Here is a 19,884-nt window from a genome sequence, read left to right on the forward strand (position 1 = left end):
TGGTCACTGATCATATGGTGGGCTATTTTTAGTTATGAAGATCTACACTGTTTTCCATGGTTTATTCCCTCAATGTCTCATCTGGTATGTTACATCAAATATCTAGCTTTTTGGTTGTTTTGTTTGTTTCTATGCTGGTGATTGAAATCAGAGTTTCATACAAATGTTCTACTAACATAAATTCCCAGCCAGAAGCAAGGGTTTTGGACAATTTTTAATTTTATATTTTATCTCCTTGAATGTAATACCCAGAGTTATGTTGAAATTTTTCAGTATTTTTAACATGTATTTCTATTTCTATCATCATATTTTCTATTTCTTCTTGACCATGTTGCCTTACTTTTTATGTCCCTTAATGTTCATTGTGCAACAAATTATTTGTAGAAATAAGTTAATTGCTATGACATAGTTATCATATGGGCCATATAACTTTCTTTCACATGATCGCTTACAAATAAAAAGACATAAGGCAGCAACCAGCCCTTCCTTTAGAAAGTCCTTCCTTTTTTCCCAACAGTGATCAACTTTGTGTTATGGGAGAATATTGTGGGTCAATCTGTCTAAAGCTTAGTAGTTCTTCTCATATGGAAAACATTTTAAGTTCCTCTGCACTGATGTTTGTTGTATACTCAGAAAGGAAATAGAAACATTTAAAGACATCTCTTCTCATCATGAAAAATTAAACTCTCTGAGAACAAATTAGAAGATCTTCTCTTTTTCTTGCCACTTTTCCATTGAACTGCAACTCCTCATTCCCTCATCTTGGTGTCTGCAAACCCTCTATTAACTTGCCATCATGCTTCACTTCAAAGGAAAACAGTTTTCTCCTTTTTACCTTCTTTTCTTAAATTTATTTTCTACTAAGTTCTTAGGTTGGAATACCCAAACACTTTTATTTACACCATCACATTTTCTCATTTCTTGTCCTTCTCCTCCCCCAGTCCTTAAATCATCATTTTCCTCTAGCTAGTTCCATTTTGTTCTCCAGTCAGTCCTGCCACCCCTGCTTGCTTTCTTACTATGTGTGTTCAATAACCACCTTTGTGGTTTGTAAAAAGGCATAAGAATGGGTGTCTTTGCATTCTTCTACATGCTGACCTCCAGTTGAACGAGCACCATTTGCTGAAAATGCTGTCTTTTTTCCACTCAATGGTGTTAGCTCTTTTGTGAAACAAAGATCAAGTGACCATATAGGTGTGTGATTGGGTCTTCAGTTCTATTCCATTGATCTACCTCCTTTTCTCTGTAATAATATCATGCAGTTTTTTCAGTATTGCTTTGTAATACAGCTTAAGGATGGTGATTCTCCCAGAAGTTATTTTATTGATGAGAATAGTTCTCACTATCCTGGTTTTTTTTGTTATTCCAAATGAATTTGAGAATTGCTCTTTCTAACTCCATGAAATATTGAGTTGGAATATTCATGGGGATTGTATTGAATCAATGATCAGTAAGATGACCATTTTCACTATATTAATTCTGCCTATCCATGAGCATGGGCAATCTTTCCATCTTCTGAGATCATCTTCAATTTCTTTCTTCAGAGAATTGACATTCTTGTCATACATATCCTACTTTTGTTTGGTTAGAGTCACACCAAGATATTTTATATTATTTGTTACTTTCATGAAGTGTGTCTTTTCTCTAATTTCTTTCTCAGCCTGTTTATCCTTTGAGTAGAGGAAGGCTACTGATTTGTTTGAATTAATTTTATATCCAGCCACTTTGCTGAAGTTGCTTATAGGGTTTAGTAGTTCTCTGGTGGAATTTTTGGAATCACTTAAGTATACTAACATAACATCTTCAAATAGTGATATTTTAACTATCCAATTTGTATCCTTTTGACCTCCTTTTGTTGTCTAATTGCTTTAGCTAGAACTTCAATTACTATATTGAATAGATAGGGAGATAGTGGGCAGCTTTGTCTAGTCCTTGATTTTTATGAGTTTGCTTGAAGTATCTATCCATTAAGTTTGATGTTGGCTACCGGTTTGCTGTATTTATTATATTTAGGCATGGGCCTTGAATTATGGATCTTTCCAAGATTTTTAACATGAAGGGATGTTGAATTTTGTCAACTGCTTTTTCAGCATCTAATGAAATGATTGTATGGTTTATTTCTTTGAGTTTGTTTATGTAGTCGATTACATTGATGGATTTCCATATATTGAACCATCCCTGCATTGGGATGAAGTCTACTTAATTGTGGTGAATGATCACTTTGATGTGTTCCTGTATTTGGTTTCAGAGAATTTTATTAAGTATTTTAGCATCGATGTTCATAAGGGAAACTGGTTTGAAGTTCTCTTTCTTTGTTGGGTCTTTGTATTGTTTAGGTATAAGTGTAATTGTGGTTTCATAAAATGAATTGGGCAGTGTTCCTTCTGTTTCGACTTTGTAAAATAGTTTGAAGAGTATTAGTATTTGGTCTTCTTTGAAGGTCTGATAGAATTCTGCACTAAACCTATCTCGTCCTGGGCTTTTTTTTGGTTGGGAGACTTTTAAGGAATGTTTTTATTTCTTTGGGGTTATAGGACTGTTAAGATGGTTTATCTGATCCTGATTTAACTTTGGCACCTGGTATCTGTCTAGAAAATTGTCCGTTTTATCCAGATTTCCCAATTTGGCTGAGTACAGGCTTTTGTAGTAGGAGCGGATAATTTTTGGAATTTTCTCAATTTCTGATGTTATGTCTCCTTTTTCATTTCTGATTTTATTAATTTGGATACTGTCTCTGTGCCCTCTGGTTAGTCTAGCTATTGGTTTATCTATCATGTTGATTTTCTCAAAGAACCAGCTCCTGGTTTTGTTGATTCTTTGTGTAGTTCTTTTTGTTTCTACTTTGTTAATTTCAGTCCTGAGTGTGATTATTTCCTGACTTCTACTCCTCGTGAGTGTATTTCCTTCTTTTGGTTTTAGAGCTTTCAGGTGTACTGTCAAGCTGCTAGTGAATGCTCTGAACGATTTCTTTTTGGAGGCACTTATAGCTATGAGTTTTCTTCTTAGCCCTGCTTTCATTGTGTCTCATAAGTTTTAGTATGTTGTGCCTTCATTTTCATTAAATTCTAAAAAAGTCTTTAATTTCTTCCTTCCCTTCCTTCCTTCCTTCCTTCCTTCCTTCCTTCCTTCCTTCCTTCCTTCCTTCTTTCTTTCTTTCTTTCTTTCTTTCTTTCTTTCTTTCTTTCTTTCTTTCTTTCTTTCTTCCTTTATCAAGTTATCAATGAATAGAGTGTCGTTCAGCTTCCATGTGTATGTAGACTTTCTGGTGTTTTTGTTGTTATTGAAGATCAGCTTTAGTCCATGGTGATCTGATAGGATGCATGGGATTATTTCAATGATCTTGTATGTGTTGAGGTCTGTTTTGTGACCAATTATATAGACAATTTTGGAGACGGTACCATGAGGTGCTGAGAAGAAGGTATATTGTTTTGTTTTAGGATGAAATGTTCTATAGATGTCTATTAAATCCATTTGACTCATAACTTCTATTAGTTTCACATTGTCTCTATTTAGTTTCTGTTTCCATGATCTGTCCATTGATGAGAGTGGCTGTTGGTGTCTCCTACTGTTATTGTGTGAGATTCAATGTGTGCTTTGAGCTTTTGTAAAGTTTTTTTTATGAATGTGGGTCCCCTTGCATTTGGAGCATAGATGTTCAGAATTGAGACTTCATCTTGGTAGATTTTTTTCACAAGTATGAAGTGTCCTTCCTTATATTTTTTGATAACTTTTTATTGAAAGTCAGTTTTATTCAATATTAGAATGTCTACTCCAGGTTGTTTCTTGAGATTATGTGCTTGGAAAATTGTTTTCCAGCCTTTTGCTCTGAGGCAGTATCTGTCTTTGTTATTAAGGTGCATTTCTTGTATGCAGCAAAATTCTGGGTCCTGTTTACGTATTCAGTTCATTAGTCTATGTCTTTTTATTGGGGAATTGAGTCCATTGATGTTAAAAGATATTTTAGAAAAGTAATTGTTGATTCCTGCTGTTTTTGTTGTAAGAGGTGGAATTATGCCTGTGTGGCTATCTTCTTTTGACTGTTGATAGAAGATTACTTTCTTGCTTTTTTTAGGGTGTAGTTTCCCTCCTTGTGTTAAAGTTTTCCTTCTATTATCCTTTGTCGGGCTGGATTTTTGGAAAGATATTGTGTAAATTTGGTTTTGTCATGGAATACCTTGGTTTCTCTATCTCTGGTAACTGAGAGTTTTGCTGGGTATAATAGCCTGAGCTAGCATTTGGGTTCTCTTAGGGTCTATATGACATCTGCCTATGATCTTCTGGCTTTTACAGTCTTTTGTGAGGAGTTTGATGTAATGCTGATGGTGTGTTTCTTTATATGTTACTTGATGTTTTTCCCTTACTGCTTTTAATATTCTTTCTTTGTTTTGTGCATTTGATGTCTTGACTATTATATGACAGGAGGAATTTCTTTTCTGGTCTAGTCTATTTGGAGTTCTATAGTTTTCTTTGAACCTATACCCATTTCCATGGGTATCTCTTTCTTTAGGTAAGGGAAGTTTTCTTCTATAATTTTGTTGAAGACATTTACTGGCAGTTTAAGTTTAGAATCTTCACTCTCTTCTATACCTATTATCCTTAGGTTTGGTCTTCTCGTTGTGTCCTGGATTTCCTGGATGTTTTGGGTTAGGAGCTTTTTGCATTTTGCATTTTCTTTGACTGCTGTGTCAATGTTTGGTCATGATTGTATCACATTAGAAATGAGACAAATGCAGATAGAATATTCTGTAGATAGTTGTCATAACTTTTAAATCTGTGATGTAATTTAATGATGAGTTTTCTGCATTGATTTTCAATTTGGATAGCCTATCTTGAGTCAAAAGTGAAGGATTGAAATGAGCCCACAATATTCTCTCAGGGTCTATGTGAATTTTTATGGTCTTCTCCCCCTGAGATTCTCTCTTCTATTTTGTGTATTCTATTGGTGATGCTTGCGTCTATGACTCCTGACCCCTTTCCTAGGTTTTCTATCTCCAGGATAGTCTCCCTTTTTGATTTCTTTATTGTTTCTATTTCCACTTTTAGATTGTGCGTGGTCTTGTTCATTTCCTTCTACTGTTTGGTTGTGTTTTCCTGTAATTGTTTAAGAGATTTTTGTTTCCTCTTTAAGGGTTTCTAGCTGTTTGCCTGTGTTCTCCTGTATTTTTTAAGGGAGTTATTTATGTTCTTCTTAAAGTCTTCTATCATCAGCATGACAGAAGTAATTTTAAATCCGAATCTTGTTTTTTGTGAAATGATGGTGTATCCAGGACTTGATATGGTACGAAAACTAGGTTCTGTTGTTGCCAAGTAACCTTGGTTTCTATTGCTTATGTTCTTATGCTTGCTTCTCTCTATCTGGTTATTTCTAGTGCTACTTGCCCTCACTTTCTCTGACTTTGAGCCTGTTTCCCCTGTGATCCTGGTTGTGTTAGAACTCAGAGTCTAGATGTCTCTGTGATCCTGTGATCCTGTGATCCTCTGATCCTGAGATCTTGGGCATGTCAGAGCCCCTGGGAGTCAAGCTGCTTCCAAGAACCTCAAATCCTGGTGTGACCAATCCTATGATCCTGGGCATGTAAGAGTGCCTCGGAGTCTAGCTTCTTCTGGATGTTATGGGACTTGTTGCCCAAGGTTTTCTCAGGGCACTGGTTCAGACAGGAAGGACATGAATAAACATTTTAAGTTACTATATATTGTGTGCATACCTATTTCATTGTCTCCACATTCTTCTCAATTGCTACTTACTATTATAGTGGTGGCCTTTTTATGGGGTGTAAAATGGTACTATACTCTGGCTGTAATGTCTAATTTCCTGGTAATAAATAATGTTATTCCAATGACTATTTATATGTAATCTTTAGTGAACTATCTATTCTGGTTTCTGCCTTCTTTTCAAATGAATTATCTTATTAATTTGTAATATTTTTGTATTCTGGAAAGATCAGGAGTTCAAGGCATATACCTAAACATAATGAAAAGAGTATACAGCAAGCAAATAGTCAACATCAAATTAAATGGAGAGAAACTTGAAACAATCCCACTATAATCAGGGACAAGACAAGGCTGTCCATTCTCTTCCTATTTACACAATATAGTACTAGAAGTTAAAGGTAGATCAAATAGGCATCAAAAGGAGGTCAAAGTTGTACAAATTGGAAAGGAAGAAGTCAAGATATCACTATTTGTAGATGATATGATAGTATATAAAAACAACCCCAAAAATTCTATCAGAGAACTCCTACAGCTAATAAATCACTTCAGCAATGTGGCTGGACATAAAACTAAGCAAATCAGTAGCCTTCCTCTCCACAAAGGATAAGAATGAAATTAGGGGGAAAAAACCACAATAATCACAAATAATATAAAATATCTTAGTGTAAGTCTAACCAAATAAGTGAAAGATCTATATGATAAGAACTTTAAGTCTCTAAAGAAAAAAATTTTTAGAAGACTTCTGAAGATAGAAAAATCTCCCATGCTCATGGATCGACAGGATTAACATAGTAAAAATGGCCATTTTACCAAACGCAATCTACATATTCAATGCAATCACTAACAAAATTACAACTCAATTCTTCACAGACACAGAGCAATTCTCAACTTTGTCTGGAATAACAAACAAACAAACAAACAAACCCAGGATAGTGCAAACAATTATTAACAATAAAAGAACTTTTTGTGGAATCACCAGCCTTGACCTCAAGTTGTACTACAGAGCAATAGTGATAAAAATTGCATGGTATTGGTACAGAGACAGACAGCTAGATAAATGGAATAGAATTGAAGACTCAGAAATAAACTCACACACCTATGATCACTTGATCATTGACAAAGGAGCCAAACCCATCCAGTGGAAAAATGACACCATTGTCAACAAGTGGTGCTGGTTCAACTGGCAGTCTGGATGTAGAAGAATGCAAATTGATCCATTCTTATCTCCTTGTACAAAGCTCAAGTCCAAGTGAATCAAGAACCTCCACATAAAATAAGATACACTGAAACTAATAGAAGAGAAAGTGGGAAAGAGCCTGGAACTCATTGGCAGAGGGGAAATTTTCCTGAAGAGAATACCAATGGCTCGACAATTGACAAATTGAACGTCATAAAATTAAAAATCTTCTGTAAGTGAAAGAAAACTGTCAATAGAACAAAACATCAGCCTACAGATTGGGAAAAGATCTTTAATAACTGTACATCTGATAGAGGGCTAACATCCAAAATATAAAAAGAACTCAAGAGGTTAGATTCCAGAGAGCCAAATAACCCATTTAAAAATGGGGTGCAGAGCTAAAAAAAGAATTCTCAACTAAGGAATCTTGAATTGCAGAGAAGCACCTAAAGGAATGTTCAACATCTTTAGTCATCAGGGAAATGCAAATCAAAACAACCCTGAGATTCCATCTCACACCAGTCAGAATGGCTAAGATTAAAAACTCAGGTGATAGTAGATGCTGGTAAGGATGTCGAGAAAGAGAACTACTCCTCCATTGCTGGTGGGACTGCAAGCTGGTACAACCACTTTTTAAATTAATCTGGCGGTTCCTCAGAAAACTGGAAATAGTCATATCTGAAGATCCATCTATATATCCAAATAATGCTTCAAAATATAACAAGGGCACATGCTCAACCGTGCTCATAGCAGCCTTATTTACAATAGCCAGAAGCTGGAGACAACCTAGATGTCTCTCGATTGTCGAATGGATACAGAAAATGTGGTACATTTCCACAATGTAGTACTACTCTGCTAATAAAAATGAGGAAGTAATGAATTTTACATGCAAATGGATGGTAGAAAATATCATTCTGAGTTAGATAACACAGACCCAAAATGACACACATGGTGTGTAGTCACTGAGAAGTAGATTATAGTCCCAAAACTCAGAGTGGCCATGATACAACTCCCAGATATGAATGATAATAAGAAGAATGACCAAATTGTTGATCCTTCAATGCTACTTAGAAGGAAGAACAAAATAATCATGAGAGGTAGAGTGAGGGAGATAGATATAAGGAGGTAGAGAGGTGGAGGGAGATAAGGAGGTGGCGAGAGGTAGGGATGTGGAGGGAGGGAGGACAGTAGAGGGAAAGAGAGACCTGGGAGGGAGAGAGGAGGGGGAGGGGAATAAGGAGTGGCAGGATCAGGTGGGAAGAGACAGGTGAGAAGTCCAGAGGGTCAGGAGTATGAATAGAAATATGTAGCAGTGGGGGGTGTGGATCTGGTGTTGAGAGAAACCACTAGAAAGTCCCAGATGCTAGGAAAGCAAGAGGTTTGCAGGATGACAACCAACAGGGATGACAATAGCCAAAATGTCCAACAGATGGAAGATAGAACCTGAAGAAGAGAATCTCCAGTAGATAGGCACAGCCCCCGAGTTGAGGAATGGGACCACCCACTCATCTCAAAATTTTTAACCCAGAACTGTTCCTGTCTAATGGAAACTCCGGAACAAAAAATGGACTAGAGACTGAAGGAAAGGCCATCCAGAGACCACCCCACCTTGGGATCCATCCCATCTGCAGACACCAAACTCAGACATTATTGCTGATGGCAAGAAGTGCTCACAGACAGGAGCCTAATGTGGGTCTCCTCTGAGAGGCTCCGCCAGCATCTGACTAAGACAGATTCAGACACTCACAGCCAGCCATTTGACTGACCATGATGACCCCAGTGGAAGAGTTAGGGGGAGGACTGAAGGAGCTGAAGGAGATTGCAACCCCATAGGAAAGATAACAGTATCAAACAACTGTACCCCCAGAACTACCCCCCAAATAAACCACCAGTCAAATAGTATACAAGGAGGGATCCATGGCTGCAAGTACATATGTAGCAGATGATTGCCTTATCTGGCACCAAAGGGAGGGGAGGCTCTTTGTCCAATGGAGGCTTGTTGCCCTAGCATAGGGGGATGCTAGAGGGGTGAGGGAAGGAGCGGGTTAGATACAACATGGAGGGAGAATGAGATGAGGGCATTGCATAGGGTGACCTGGAAGGCGGACAGCATTTAAAATGTAAATAAAATGGCCAATTAGTAAATAAAAAAAGAAAAAAGAAAAAAGAAAAGAGAAAAGAACATTTGTTTTCTTGATGACTGGGATAAGATGGAGTCTTAAAAGAGTTGCATTTTGCATATCACTGATAGGGATTTTGAATATTTTTTTTCAAATGCTCATTGATCACTTGTCTCTTTTCTTTTGAGAACTGTCTACTTATTAGCTCCTTTACTGACTAGATGATTTGGATTTTGGGTGGTTTTTTTTTTTTTTTACATTTTTATATTTCCTAGATACTAAACACTCCGACTTATATATTGTTTTGTTTGTTTGTTTGCTTGTTTTCCATTCTGAAGATTGTCTTTTAACTCAGCAGATTATTTACTTTGCTGCCCAAAACCCTTACTTTGATGTGATCACTTTACCACTGTTCCCATCACTTCCTAAGCTGTTGGGGTCCTTTTCAGAGTATGCTTGTCTATTTATATATTTTTGTGTCATTTTATTATTTCTGTGAAAATTTCCCCCCAATTAATCATATTGACCTCTTGCCTCACTCCTCCCTTTCCTATCTACTCAAGTTTCTAACCTGTGTTTTTCTTTTTCTCTGAAGTACAGTTTGTGCTGCCCTGATGTATTTATAAAAAACATATTCTAGCCTCTTCTGTTTTGTCTTTTGAGAACTCTGTTTAGTTTAACTGCATTGTTTTTCCTAATTGGTGTCTAGAATTTTATTTTTGTTTTTCTTTTAGATCTTTGTATATTCTAGATACTAATCCTCTGTCAACTGTATTGCTGGTGAAGTTTTCCTATTCTTTAGACTACCTCTTCACTCAAATGATAGTGTCCTTTGCTGTATAGAAACCTATTCACGTAGCCCCACTTATTCCTTGTGCTATCCGGATACTGTTCAGAAAATCTTTCCTGTCTCACCTTTCTCCTCTATCACATTTAAGGTATCAGATCTTATGTTTATGTCATCAATTTGTCATCAGTTTGGAGTTGAGCTTTATGTCATGGTGAAATAAGAATCTAGTTTTGTTCTTCTTGTAGCTTTCTAGATTGAATAGCACCATATGTTGAAGATGCTGTCTTTTTTCTTTTATATTTGGTTGTGAGCCTAGCCTTTAAGGGCTGAACCATCTCTCCATTTCCTGTCTTTTATCAAATGTGTGTTGTTTCTTTTTTTGTAGAAATCAGATTACTATAAGAGTGTGTGCATATATGTAAGTCTTGAATTCTAGTCAATGAGCACTGTGGAATATTGGAATAGAAAAAAAGCACCATTTTATTATTTATTATTTATTTATTTATTTATTTATTTATTTAATATTACTGTAGCTATACAGTATAACTTAATGTGTTCTGGATAGATTTTCTATTTATTTTCTTTATTAAATTATTTTCATTGACATTTCAAAAGCTGCTCTCCTTCCAACTCCCCCCTCCCCTAGTTCTTTTCCCACTCCCTCCTCCTCCCCACCTTTGATTAGCTGCTCACTCACCCACCAACCATTGTACCCACCACATTTTACCTTCACCTCACCTCCACCAGCACCTCTCTACCCTGGGACATCAAAATTCCACAAAATTAAGCACATATTCTCTCTCTAGGGCCATACAAGGCAGTCCTCTGTTACACACATGCCAGGAGCCATGATCCAGCCTATATATGCTCCTTGGTGTTTAGCTTAGATTCTATGCACTGTGAGGAGTCTGAGTTAGTTGACAGTGTTGTTCTTCTTATGGGGTTTCAATCCCCTTCAGCTCCTTCACTGCTTCAACTCTTCCATATTCATTGACCTCATTCTGATGGTTTGCTGTAAGTATCTGCATTTGTCTCAGTCAGTGGCTGGTACAGGTTCTTACAGGACAGGCATGCCAGGCTCATGTCTGGATGCATAATATGACTACATTAATCTTGTCAGTATTTGGTGTGTGCTCATGGGATGGATCCCAAGTTGGGCCAGTTACTGGGTTTGCTTTCTTTCAGTCTCTGCTCCATTTTTGTCCCTTTATTTCCTTTAGACAGGAACAATGCTGGGCTAAAAATTTTGAAGATAGGTGAGTGATCCTCTGCCTCAATATGCCATATCTATCTACTGGAGGTGGTCCCTTCAGGTTCCATTTCCTCACTGTTGGGAATTTCATCTAATATTATCCCCATTGAGTTTCAGCAGCTTCTTACATCTCAGGTCTCTAGGACTTTCTAGAGGCTCCTCCTGCCTCCTAACCCCAACTGTTGCACATTTTGATTCATTCCTCTGTCTCTCTGGGAGTCCTTTCTGTTTCTCCCCATACTTGATCCTGCCACTCCTTTTCTTCTTTCTCCTCCCTTCTTTCACACAGTTTTTTCCCTCCCTCTGCCTCCCATGATTATTTGGTTCCACTTTTAAGTGGTTTCAGGTACCCACACTTGGGCTTTCCTTCTTGATAAGCTTCCTAGAGTCTGTGAGTTGTAATCAGAACTTCTTGGCTAATATCCACTTACAGTGAGTACATACCATTCATGTCTTTTTTGGGTCTAGGTTACCTCACTCAGGCAAAGATTTTCTAGTTCCATTCATTTGCCTGCAAAATTAATGATGTCCTTGTTTTTAATAGCTGAATAGTAAGTATTCCATTGTATAAATAAACCACATTTTCTGTATCCATTCCTCAGTTGAGGGACATCTGGACTGTTTTCAGCTTCTGGGTATTACAATTAAGGCTGCTATGAACATAGTGGAGCACATGTCCTTGTGATGTGGTGGAACACCTTTTGGGTATATTCTCAAGAGTGATATTGCTGGGTCTTCAGGTAGTGTTATTTCCAATTTTGTAAGGAACTACCAGATTGATTTGTGCAGTGATTGTACAAGTTTGTAATCCCACCAACAATGGATCAGTGTTCTCTTTTTCCACATCCTCACCAGTATCTGCTATCCCCTGAGTTTTTGATCTTAGCCATTCTGATTGGTATAAGGGGAAATCTCAAGGTTGTTTTGATTTGCATTTTCGTGATGACTAAGGATGTTGAACATTTTCTTTAGGTGTTTCTCAGCCATTTGAGATTCCTCAGCTGTGAATTCTTTGTTTAGCTATATACTCCACTTTAAAATTAGGTTATTTCTTTTTTTGGAGTCTAATTTCTTGAGTTCTTTGTATGTTTTGGATGTTAGCTCCCTTTGGGATGTAGGTTTAGTAAAGATCTTTTCCCAACCAGTAGGTTGCTGCATTGTCCTATTGACTTTGTCTTTTGCCTTAGAGATGCTTTTCAGTTTCATGAGGTACCATTTGTCAATTGTTGATTTTAGAACCTGAGCCATTTGTGTTCTTTCAGCTTGATAGAAACTAGAGTTATTTTGGAAGACGAGTGTTAGTTGTCAAAATGCCATCATCCCATTCAATGTAGATAAATCTGTGAGACATTTTCTCAATTAATGATTGATGCAACAGGGTGGTGACCACTCTGAGCAGTGTCATCTATGGGCATGAGGTCCTAGGTTGAATAAAAAAGCAGAGTGAGCAGGCCATGAGCTGCAAATCAATAAGCAGCATTCCTCCTTAGTTCTGGTTGTGTTCCTTGCTTCAGTTTCTCCCTTCTTATGATGCCGTATCACTTGCATTGAGAAATACACATGTTTCTTGCCTCATTGTTTTTGGTTACTGTTTTATTACAGTAGAAACTCGACAAATGCAGACACAATATTCTGTATATAGTTGTCACAACATTTTAATCTGTGATGTAATTTAATGATGAGTTTTCTACATTGATTTTTAATTTGGATAGCCTATCTTGAGTCAAAAGTGAGGTATTGAAACCAGCCTGTAATATTCTCTCAGAGACTATGTAAATTTTTGTGGTCAGTGATATTTGTTTCATTAAAATGGAAGTCATAATTTCACATTTAAAATTTTACTACAGGTCTTTTAAAATTCTTTGTTACAAATAGCAACAATTATATGCTGGGTCATTTACTCACAGCATGACAGTTCATTAAAATGATACGTAAAATTCCAGAATAGAAATTTGCCTCACTGAACATGTAGGTGAATGTTAGAGTGTCTCTGCAAGTCAAAGATAGTTGATAAATCTAGGTTGGGTATTGGGTTACACTTCTGACTGTATGGGCATCTTGTTACTGAGCATTACCAAACTTATAAAGCCTTTGATTAACATGTTAAAAAAATAAAAAGAAAACGAAAAAAAAGGAATTTACCTCACATGTCCTATTTATATAATTACTATATCAATTGAGTACAATAAGTTTTTTAGTTTCTCTTGATATCTGGAAGTTTGAATACAATAAATTGAAACTCACCTTTTAAGGTTATTTACCTCTACAGTATCTTTTCAAATGAATTTTATGATTTTTTTTATTTTTCAAAATGGGATTTTAAGAAACACTATACTGAGTGTGGATTGTTTTATAGGTTATCTTAAAATTACTGTTTTGCAACTCTTAACATTAAACATTTGTTTGCTTTATTTGTTTTTATTGAGCAACATTTGGTTAATTTCTGCCTGTCCTTGCTAATTTTGATGTTAAGATTATTGATCTTTTTTATGCAGTTTTGATGCAGTTTCCTAATTAATTTACCATTGTGTTGGTGTGGTTTTTTTATTTTGTATTCTACATTACTGTAGAATGTCATTGTTATTTTTTTAGCATTTTCTGCATTGAAATACACCAGACCTGTAGATTCTGCATTTCCTATTATTGAACAATTCTGTTCTTTATTTATTTCCAGGATTGTATAAGTAGAGGTAGGAAAGTTTGAGTTATTTGCAATGTCAACTGAACAATCTTTATATGTTTTTCTATTGTGTATAATTTCATGTATAAGTATTTTACATGTAGCCTTTTGTGTTTGAAGTATATTTTTTTCTATTGCTGTTTGTAGTGTTTTACTGAAAGTTTTTATTTCTGTACCATTACAAATAATCATATTAGGCTTTTGTCCTGGGGTTTATATAATCTCCATTCACTAATTTGCTTACGTTGAGCCATCTTTGCATTTCTACAAGGAATCTTACACGATCATGTCTCATGTTTGACTGTAACTCATATGTCCATTATAAGGTCAGTAATTTCTCAACTCATGACTATTTCAGGACCTCAGAAGCTCAGTGCTTAAAATCTGCAGCTTTCTAAAAAAAGAACTGAGTGAAGAAGATGTGGATGCTGTTGTGAGACAAGCTACCTTTCAGAACATGAAATATGACCCACTAGCAAATTATCATTATATTGTAAATAATAAAGTTGGAGCAAGAAAAAAAGATGGCTGTTTCCTACGCAAAGGTGAGACTCAATGGTTTGTAGTAATGAAAATACATAAACTCCCCCAGAGTCTGTTTCCTCAGAGCAATGACACTAGGCTTCTAATTTTTTTCTCCAAGTGATAAAGACATTGAAAACCCTGAGAACATAAAAATATTTGAATGGTCAGAGAACAAGGAGTTTCTCAGAAATTCAATAGTAGTTTATTAAGAAAAAAGATAATTTTAGTTATTTAGTAAGTGTGGGTCTCCTTCCTTCTAGCTCATATGACTCAACTCCTTCAAGGTATATCAGTAATATTGACCTAGCAATGGATATTTTAGAAGAGACAATTATAAATTGTGTTATCTTATTTTGAAGGAAAATCAAACTACTTAGTCCAGGCTGGCGTCACAGTATGACAATATGTGATGTAGCTCAGTATAGCCTGGAACTTGACTTCTTCCTCCCTCTAGCATGTATAAAGGCCCATAGTTCACTGAAGAATGATACCCCAGACTGAAATAGTATGCAAAAGCAAAGAGCTTTTCCTACAGAAGTCCAGCATGCTGGAGTCTCCCATTGCCAAGATAGAAATACCACAGTGAATCCACAGGCCCAATTTAAAGTACATTAAGAGAATTCTGGGGAAGGGTAGATGGCCTCTATTTTAATTGTTGGCTCTATCTCTAGGGACATTCCAGAACCATTGCTGGGGTATGGGGTGGGGACTGGAAACTGTTGCTGAGGAAGTCTGGAAACTGCTACTGACCCACTGTCCTTGCCTCAGGCCAAGTAGCAGGGAAGATTCTGAGGCCTGGACTTGCATGGACTTGCCTGGACTTGCCTGGGCTTACTCAGTCCTTGGAAACAGAGAATTAGGCCTAGTCTCCTGAACTGTCAATTTGAAAACTGTCATGAATTTAGCCTAGCCTGTCTCAATTGCAAGTTTGTGTAGTGCATGTGGGACCTTGTTACCAGACAGGTATAAAAATAGTAAGTGTGAATTAGCTCAAATCTCAGGAATCTCAGAATTGAGAACAGCAGGAGTAGAGTCATTCCCTTACTTGCCTCTGCATACTCTGGAACAAGTAACTAGGACACCCACTGGGTCAAGTAGCATTAATACCTGGATTTCCCCATGCTAATGAGGTATCTAGATAGTCCTTGAGCATTCAGTCAATGAGCTTTCTTTCCTGGACATTCCTTCTGTCAAAAGACATTTAATACATGGTTTACTCTGAATAACATGTATGCATTCACATTCACCATCAAAGAAACCAGTATGAACAAGCAAGGCTTGTGTCCTCAAGAAAGATCACCTTGAGGTTGGGGAAGGCCTTTGTCTTTAAGTGTTGGGCCTAAAACTCACTAGGAAGTCATTCTCTTTTTGAGCTTCTTGTTATTCTCTGCTCTCAGTCTGAATCAGACTGGGTTCTGCTGGTCCAGGGCGCTTCCTTTCCCTTCTCTGGCTGGTGCTAAGATGCCTGGAAGGAATGGTAGACCTGTGGGTGCCTCTCCTTTGCCCCTCTACCCCTCCAACCCAGGTTCCTTTCTGCCTGTCTCTCCTCCTCCTCCTCCTCCTCCTCCTCCTCCTCCTCCTCCTCCTCCTCTCCCTCTTCCCCCTGTCTCCCCTCCTCTCTCCCTCCCCCCCCCTCCCCCTCCCTCCCTCTCTCCCTCTCTCTCTCTCTCTCTCTCTCTCTCTCTCTCTCTCTCTCTCTCTTTCTGCAATACTGATGGCACTTGGGTTCTTCCTAGAAAGGAGTCCAGGAATTATTTTGGACTCCTGACTTCCACATTTTCCCTGCCTTCTCCTGGGGGCTTGTTGGCAAAAATCCAGGGACTTACAACAGAGAAGCAGAATAGAATACCACAGTTTTTAGATTTTAGACTTGAGGCATGTTGCATGGCTTAGTCCAGAAGAATTTTACTCTTTAATTCTGGTCATTTAATTCAGGATATTATTTTTAAAAAGTCTATGTTTGAAGTGCAGGAGGTTAAATTGCTCTTCCCTTGTGTGTCTTCATCTTTCAAAATAATGACACAACAATTCACATAACCTCACAATAATTATAGTAGTGTCTTACACACATTGTTTTCTGAAATTATGTTATCTATCAATAATTGAGATTTTATTTTCATTTTTCAAACAAAGTCTAATTCATACAGCTCAGGCTGGTTTTGAACTTATATGTAGCAGAGGATTACCTCCATATCTTAGTGCTGCCTCTACCTTCCAATTGATGGGAACAGAGGCATGAAAAACCATATCCAGAAATTGCGATCTCATTCTGTAACATTGTAAAGCAGGACTTCACATGTATCTTGATTACTTAAAGTTATCCACCCCTTATCCTGATGATGATGATACAAAAAGTTTAAATGTTTTTTAAAAATTTCTTTAGATAGCGATAATTTGCAAGAATGTTTCTCCTTTGTCTTCTCTAATTTAACATTATTTTTACTTCTTATTCTCCAACTAAACTAAACCTCTCCAATTCTCATATCTGCCCAGTCTAGCAGGGCAATGAACAGGGTCCGGGGGGAATCACTTGAAAGAGAAAATAGTGGAACAGGCTAACCCAACGAATGATGGCTTGTCTATAGGCTGATCTAACCATCATTTTAATTTTTTTCACACAGGGGTTATTATACACATAGAGGCAGGATGTGGGGAAGGGGATCATGCAGGAACATAGGTGTTCTCAGGGGAAGTACAGATATCTTCCAGAACAGAGTTTTGGGTGGGTGAAGAAGCAGGGAACAGGCCACTTATGTCTCTGTCTATGATTTATTTGTTCTTATCTAAGCTGGTACTTTTTACCAAGGCTACCTATCCACAAGGTTTATGACTACTTGTTCTTATCCAGGCTGGTAATTTTCCACTAAGGCTGCCTGTCTATAGCTATCTATTCTAGGGTAAGTGTTTTTCCACAGAGATCAAGACTTTGTGTTAGCAGGCATGTATGGCTGACTTAGGCCTATGGCTGATTTAAGCCTTCAGTGTATAAGCAAGGTTGCTCCTGACAATATCTATATTAGTTTGCTATCTATTCCAAATCCAAGAAATATTCCTTGTACAATCAGATGTGACAGCAGAAAAATACCATGCTATTGTTTCCATTTTAAAAGTCTTTTAAGTTTGGTTACAAATATTTATCCTTTGTAATCACAGTAATCACAGCTCTGGTGCCCTTTGTGAACTTGACATCATTAACTGAAACTCTTTCGTTCTCATTTTTCACTAAAATAGTTAAATTCACAAGGTTGAATTGTATGTTATATATATCATACATTTATATTTGGATAATAAGAATTTACTTCTTAAAAGTCTCAGTATTATGGCACTTAGAAATTGCATTTTTTCTAGTCCTCACATTGCTTTTTAATTCTTTATTACAATTACATCACACCAGGCATGATGGTGGATGCATTTAATCCCAGTACTTAGGAGGCAGAGTTGGGTAGATCTCTGTGAGTTTGAGCCCAGCCTGGTCTACAGATTAGTTTCAGGACAGCCAGGATACACAGAGGAACCCTGTCTCAATCTCCTCCCCCAAATATTTGTATATGCATATATATGAATATACATATGTAATATGTATATCTATATATTTATGTGTAACATCATTGTCTTCCTTCCTTTTACTATTTCTAATCCTTGTCATGACTCCTACTTCCAAATTCTCCTATGTGATCCTGTTACTTCCTCTCAAACTGATGATTTTATTTTGTTTCACATAGAAATACATGTCATATATGTGTCTGTGTGTCATGTGTATTTATATTATATATAATATATATATCAATATTTAAATACAATGAACTGAGTTCTTTTATTATGGGTTGTATCTATATAGTTTTAGGGCTAACCACTTTTTAAAAAATTAGATATTTTCTTTATTTACATTTCAAATCTTATTCCCTTTCTGTGTTTCCCCTCCAGAAACCCCCTACCCCATCCCCATGCCCTGTCTCTATGAATGTGCTCACTCACCCATTCACCCACTCTTGCCTTCCTGCCCTGGCATTCCCATACACTGAGGCATTGAACCCCAACAGGACCAAGGGCCACTACTCCCACTGAAGTCTAACAAGGCCATGCCTTGCCACATACACAGCTCGAGCAATGGGTCCCTCCATGTGAACTCTTTGGATGGAGGTCCAGTCCCCAGAGGGTACAGAAGATGTGTCCGGTTGGCACTGTTGCTCCCCCCACAGGGCTGCAAACCCCCAGCTCCTTCAGTACTTTCTCCAACTTGTCCATCAGGAACCCTAAGGCTCAGTCCAATGGTTGGCTGTGAGCCTCCACCTATGTATTTGTCAGGCTCTGGCAGAGCCTCTCAGGAGACAGTTATATCAGGCCACTGTCAGCAAGTACTTCTTGGCATTTACAATAGTGTCCAGGTTTGTTGACTATATAAGGAATGGAACCTCAGATGGGGCAGTCTCTGGATGGCCTGTCCTTCAGTTTCTGCTCCATACTTTGTCTCTGTATTTTCTCCTGTGAATATTTTTCCCCCTTTTATAAAACACTGAAGCATCCACACTTTGCTCTTTCTTCTTGAGCTTCATTTGACCTATGAATTGTATCATGGGTGTTCTGATGTTTTGGGTTAATATTCACTTATCAGTGGGTGAATACCATGTGTGTTCTTTTGCGATTGGGTTACCTCACTCAGGATGATATTTTCAAGTTCCATCCATTTGCCTGTGAATTTCATTAAGTCACTGTTTTTAATAGCTGATTAATATTCCATTGTGTTAATATACCACACTTTCTGTATCCATTACTTTGTTGAGGGACATCTGGATTGTTTCCAGTTTTTGGCTACTATACATGTGGCTTTTATAAACATAGTAGCACATGCATCCTTATTACATGTTGGAACATCTTCTGAGTACAGCCCAGCCCTCAGATAGTACTATGTCCGATTTTCTGAGGAACTGCCAGACTGATTTCCAGAGTGGTTGTACCAGCTTGCAGTCCCACCAGCAATGGAGGAGTGTTCTTCTTTCTCTAAACCCTCCCCAGCATCTGCTGTCACCTGAGCTTTTGAACTTAGCCATTCTGACTGGTGTGAACTGGAATCTAAGGATTGTTTTGATTTGCAATTCCCTGATGACTAAAGATGTTGAACATTTCTTTAGGTGCTTCTTGGCCACTTGAGATTCCTCAGTTGAGAATTCTTTGTTTAGCCTTGTTCTCAACTTTTTATTAGGGTTATTTGGTTCTTTGGAGTCTAACTTCTTGCTTTTTTTGTATATGTTAGATATTGGTCCTCTATTGGATGTAGGATTAGTAAAGATCTTTTCCCAATCTGTTTGTTGCCATTTTGTCCTATTGACAGTGCCCTTTGCTTGCAGAAGCTTTCCAATTTCATGAGGTCCCATTTGTCCATTCTTGATCTTAGAGCATAAGCCATTGTTGTTCTATTCAGGAACTTTCCCCCTGTGGCTCATGTGTTTGAGGCTTTTCCACCACTTTCTTTCTTTCTTTCTTTCTTTCTTTCTTTCTTTCTTTCTTTCTTTCTTTCTTTCTTTCTTTCTTTCTTTCTTTCTTTCTTTCTTTCTTCCTTCCTTCCCTCCCTCCCTCCCTCCCTCCCTCCCTCCCTCCCTCCTTTCTTTCTTTCTTTCTTTCTTTCTTTCT

General features: G+C 37.4%; 1 protein-coding gene across 2 annotated transcripts in view; it reads left to right on the forward strand.

The window, feature by feature from the left end:
• The window catches only part of LOC114634058 (amine sulfotransferase-like), a 62,228-nt gene that overhangs the window by 20,827 nt on the left and 21,517 nt on the right, over positions 1-19,884 (forward strand). For both annotated transcript variants that reach the window (XM_028782697.1, XM_028782698.1), the window contains exon 6: positions 14,090-14,276. In XM_028782697.1, the coding sequence (XP_028638530.1) occupies positions 14,090-14,276 (187 nt within the window). The remainder of the gene's footprint in view (positions 1-14,089; positions 14,277-19,884) is intronic.

The sequence above is a fragment of the Grammomys surdaster genome, unplaced genomic scaffold (genome assembly GCF_004785775.1).
Source record: "Grammomys surdaster isolate TR1022 unplaced genomic scaffold, NIH_TR_1.0 842, whole genome shotgun sequence".
Taxonomy (NCBI): Eukaryota; Metazoa; Chordata; class Mammalia; order Rodentia; family Muridae; genus Grammomys; species Grammomys surdaster.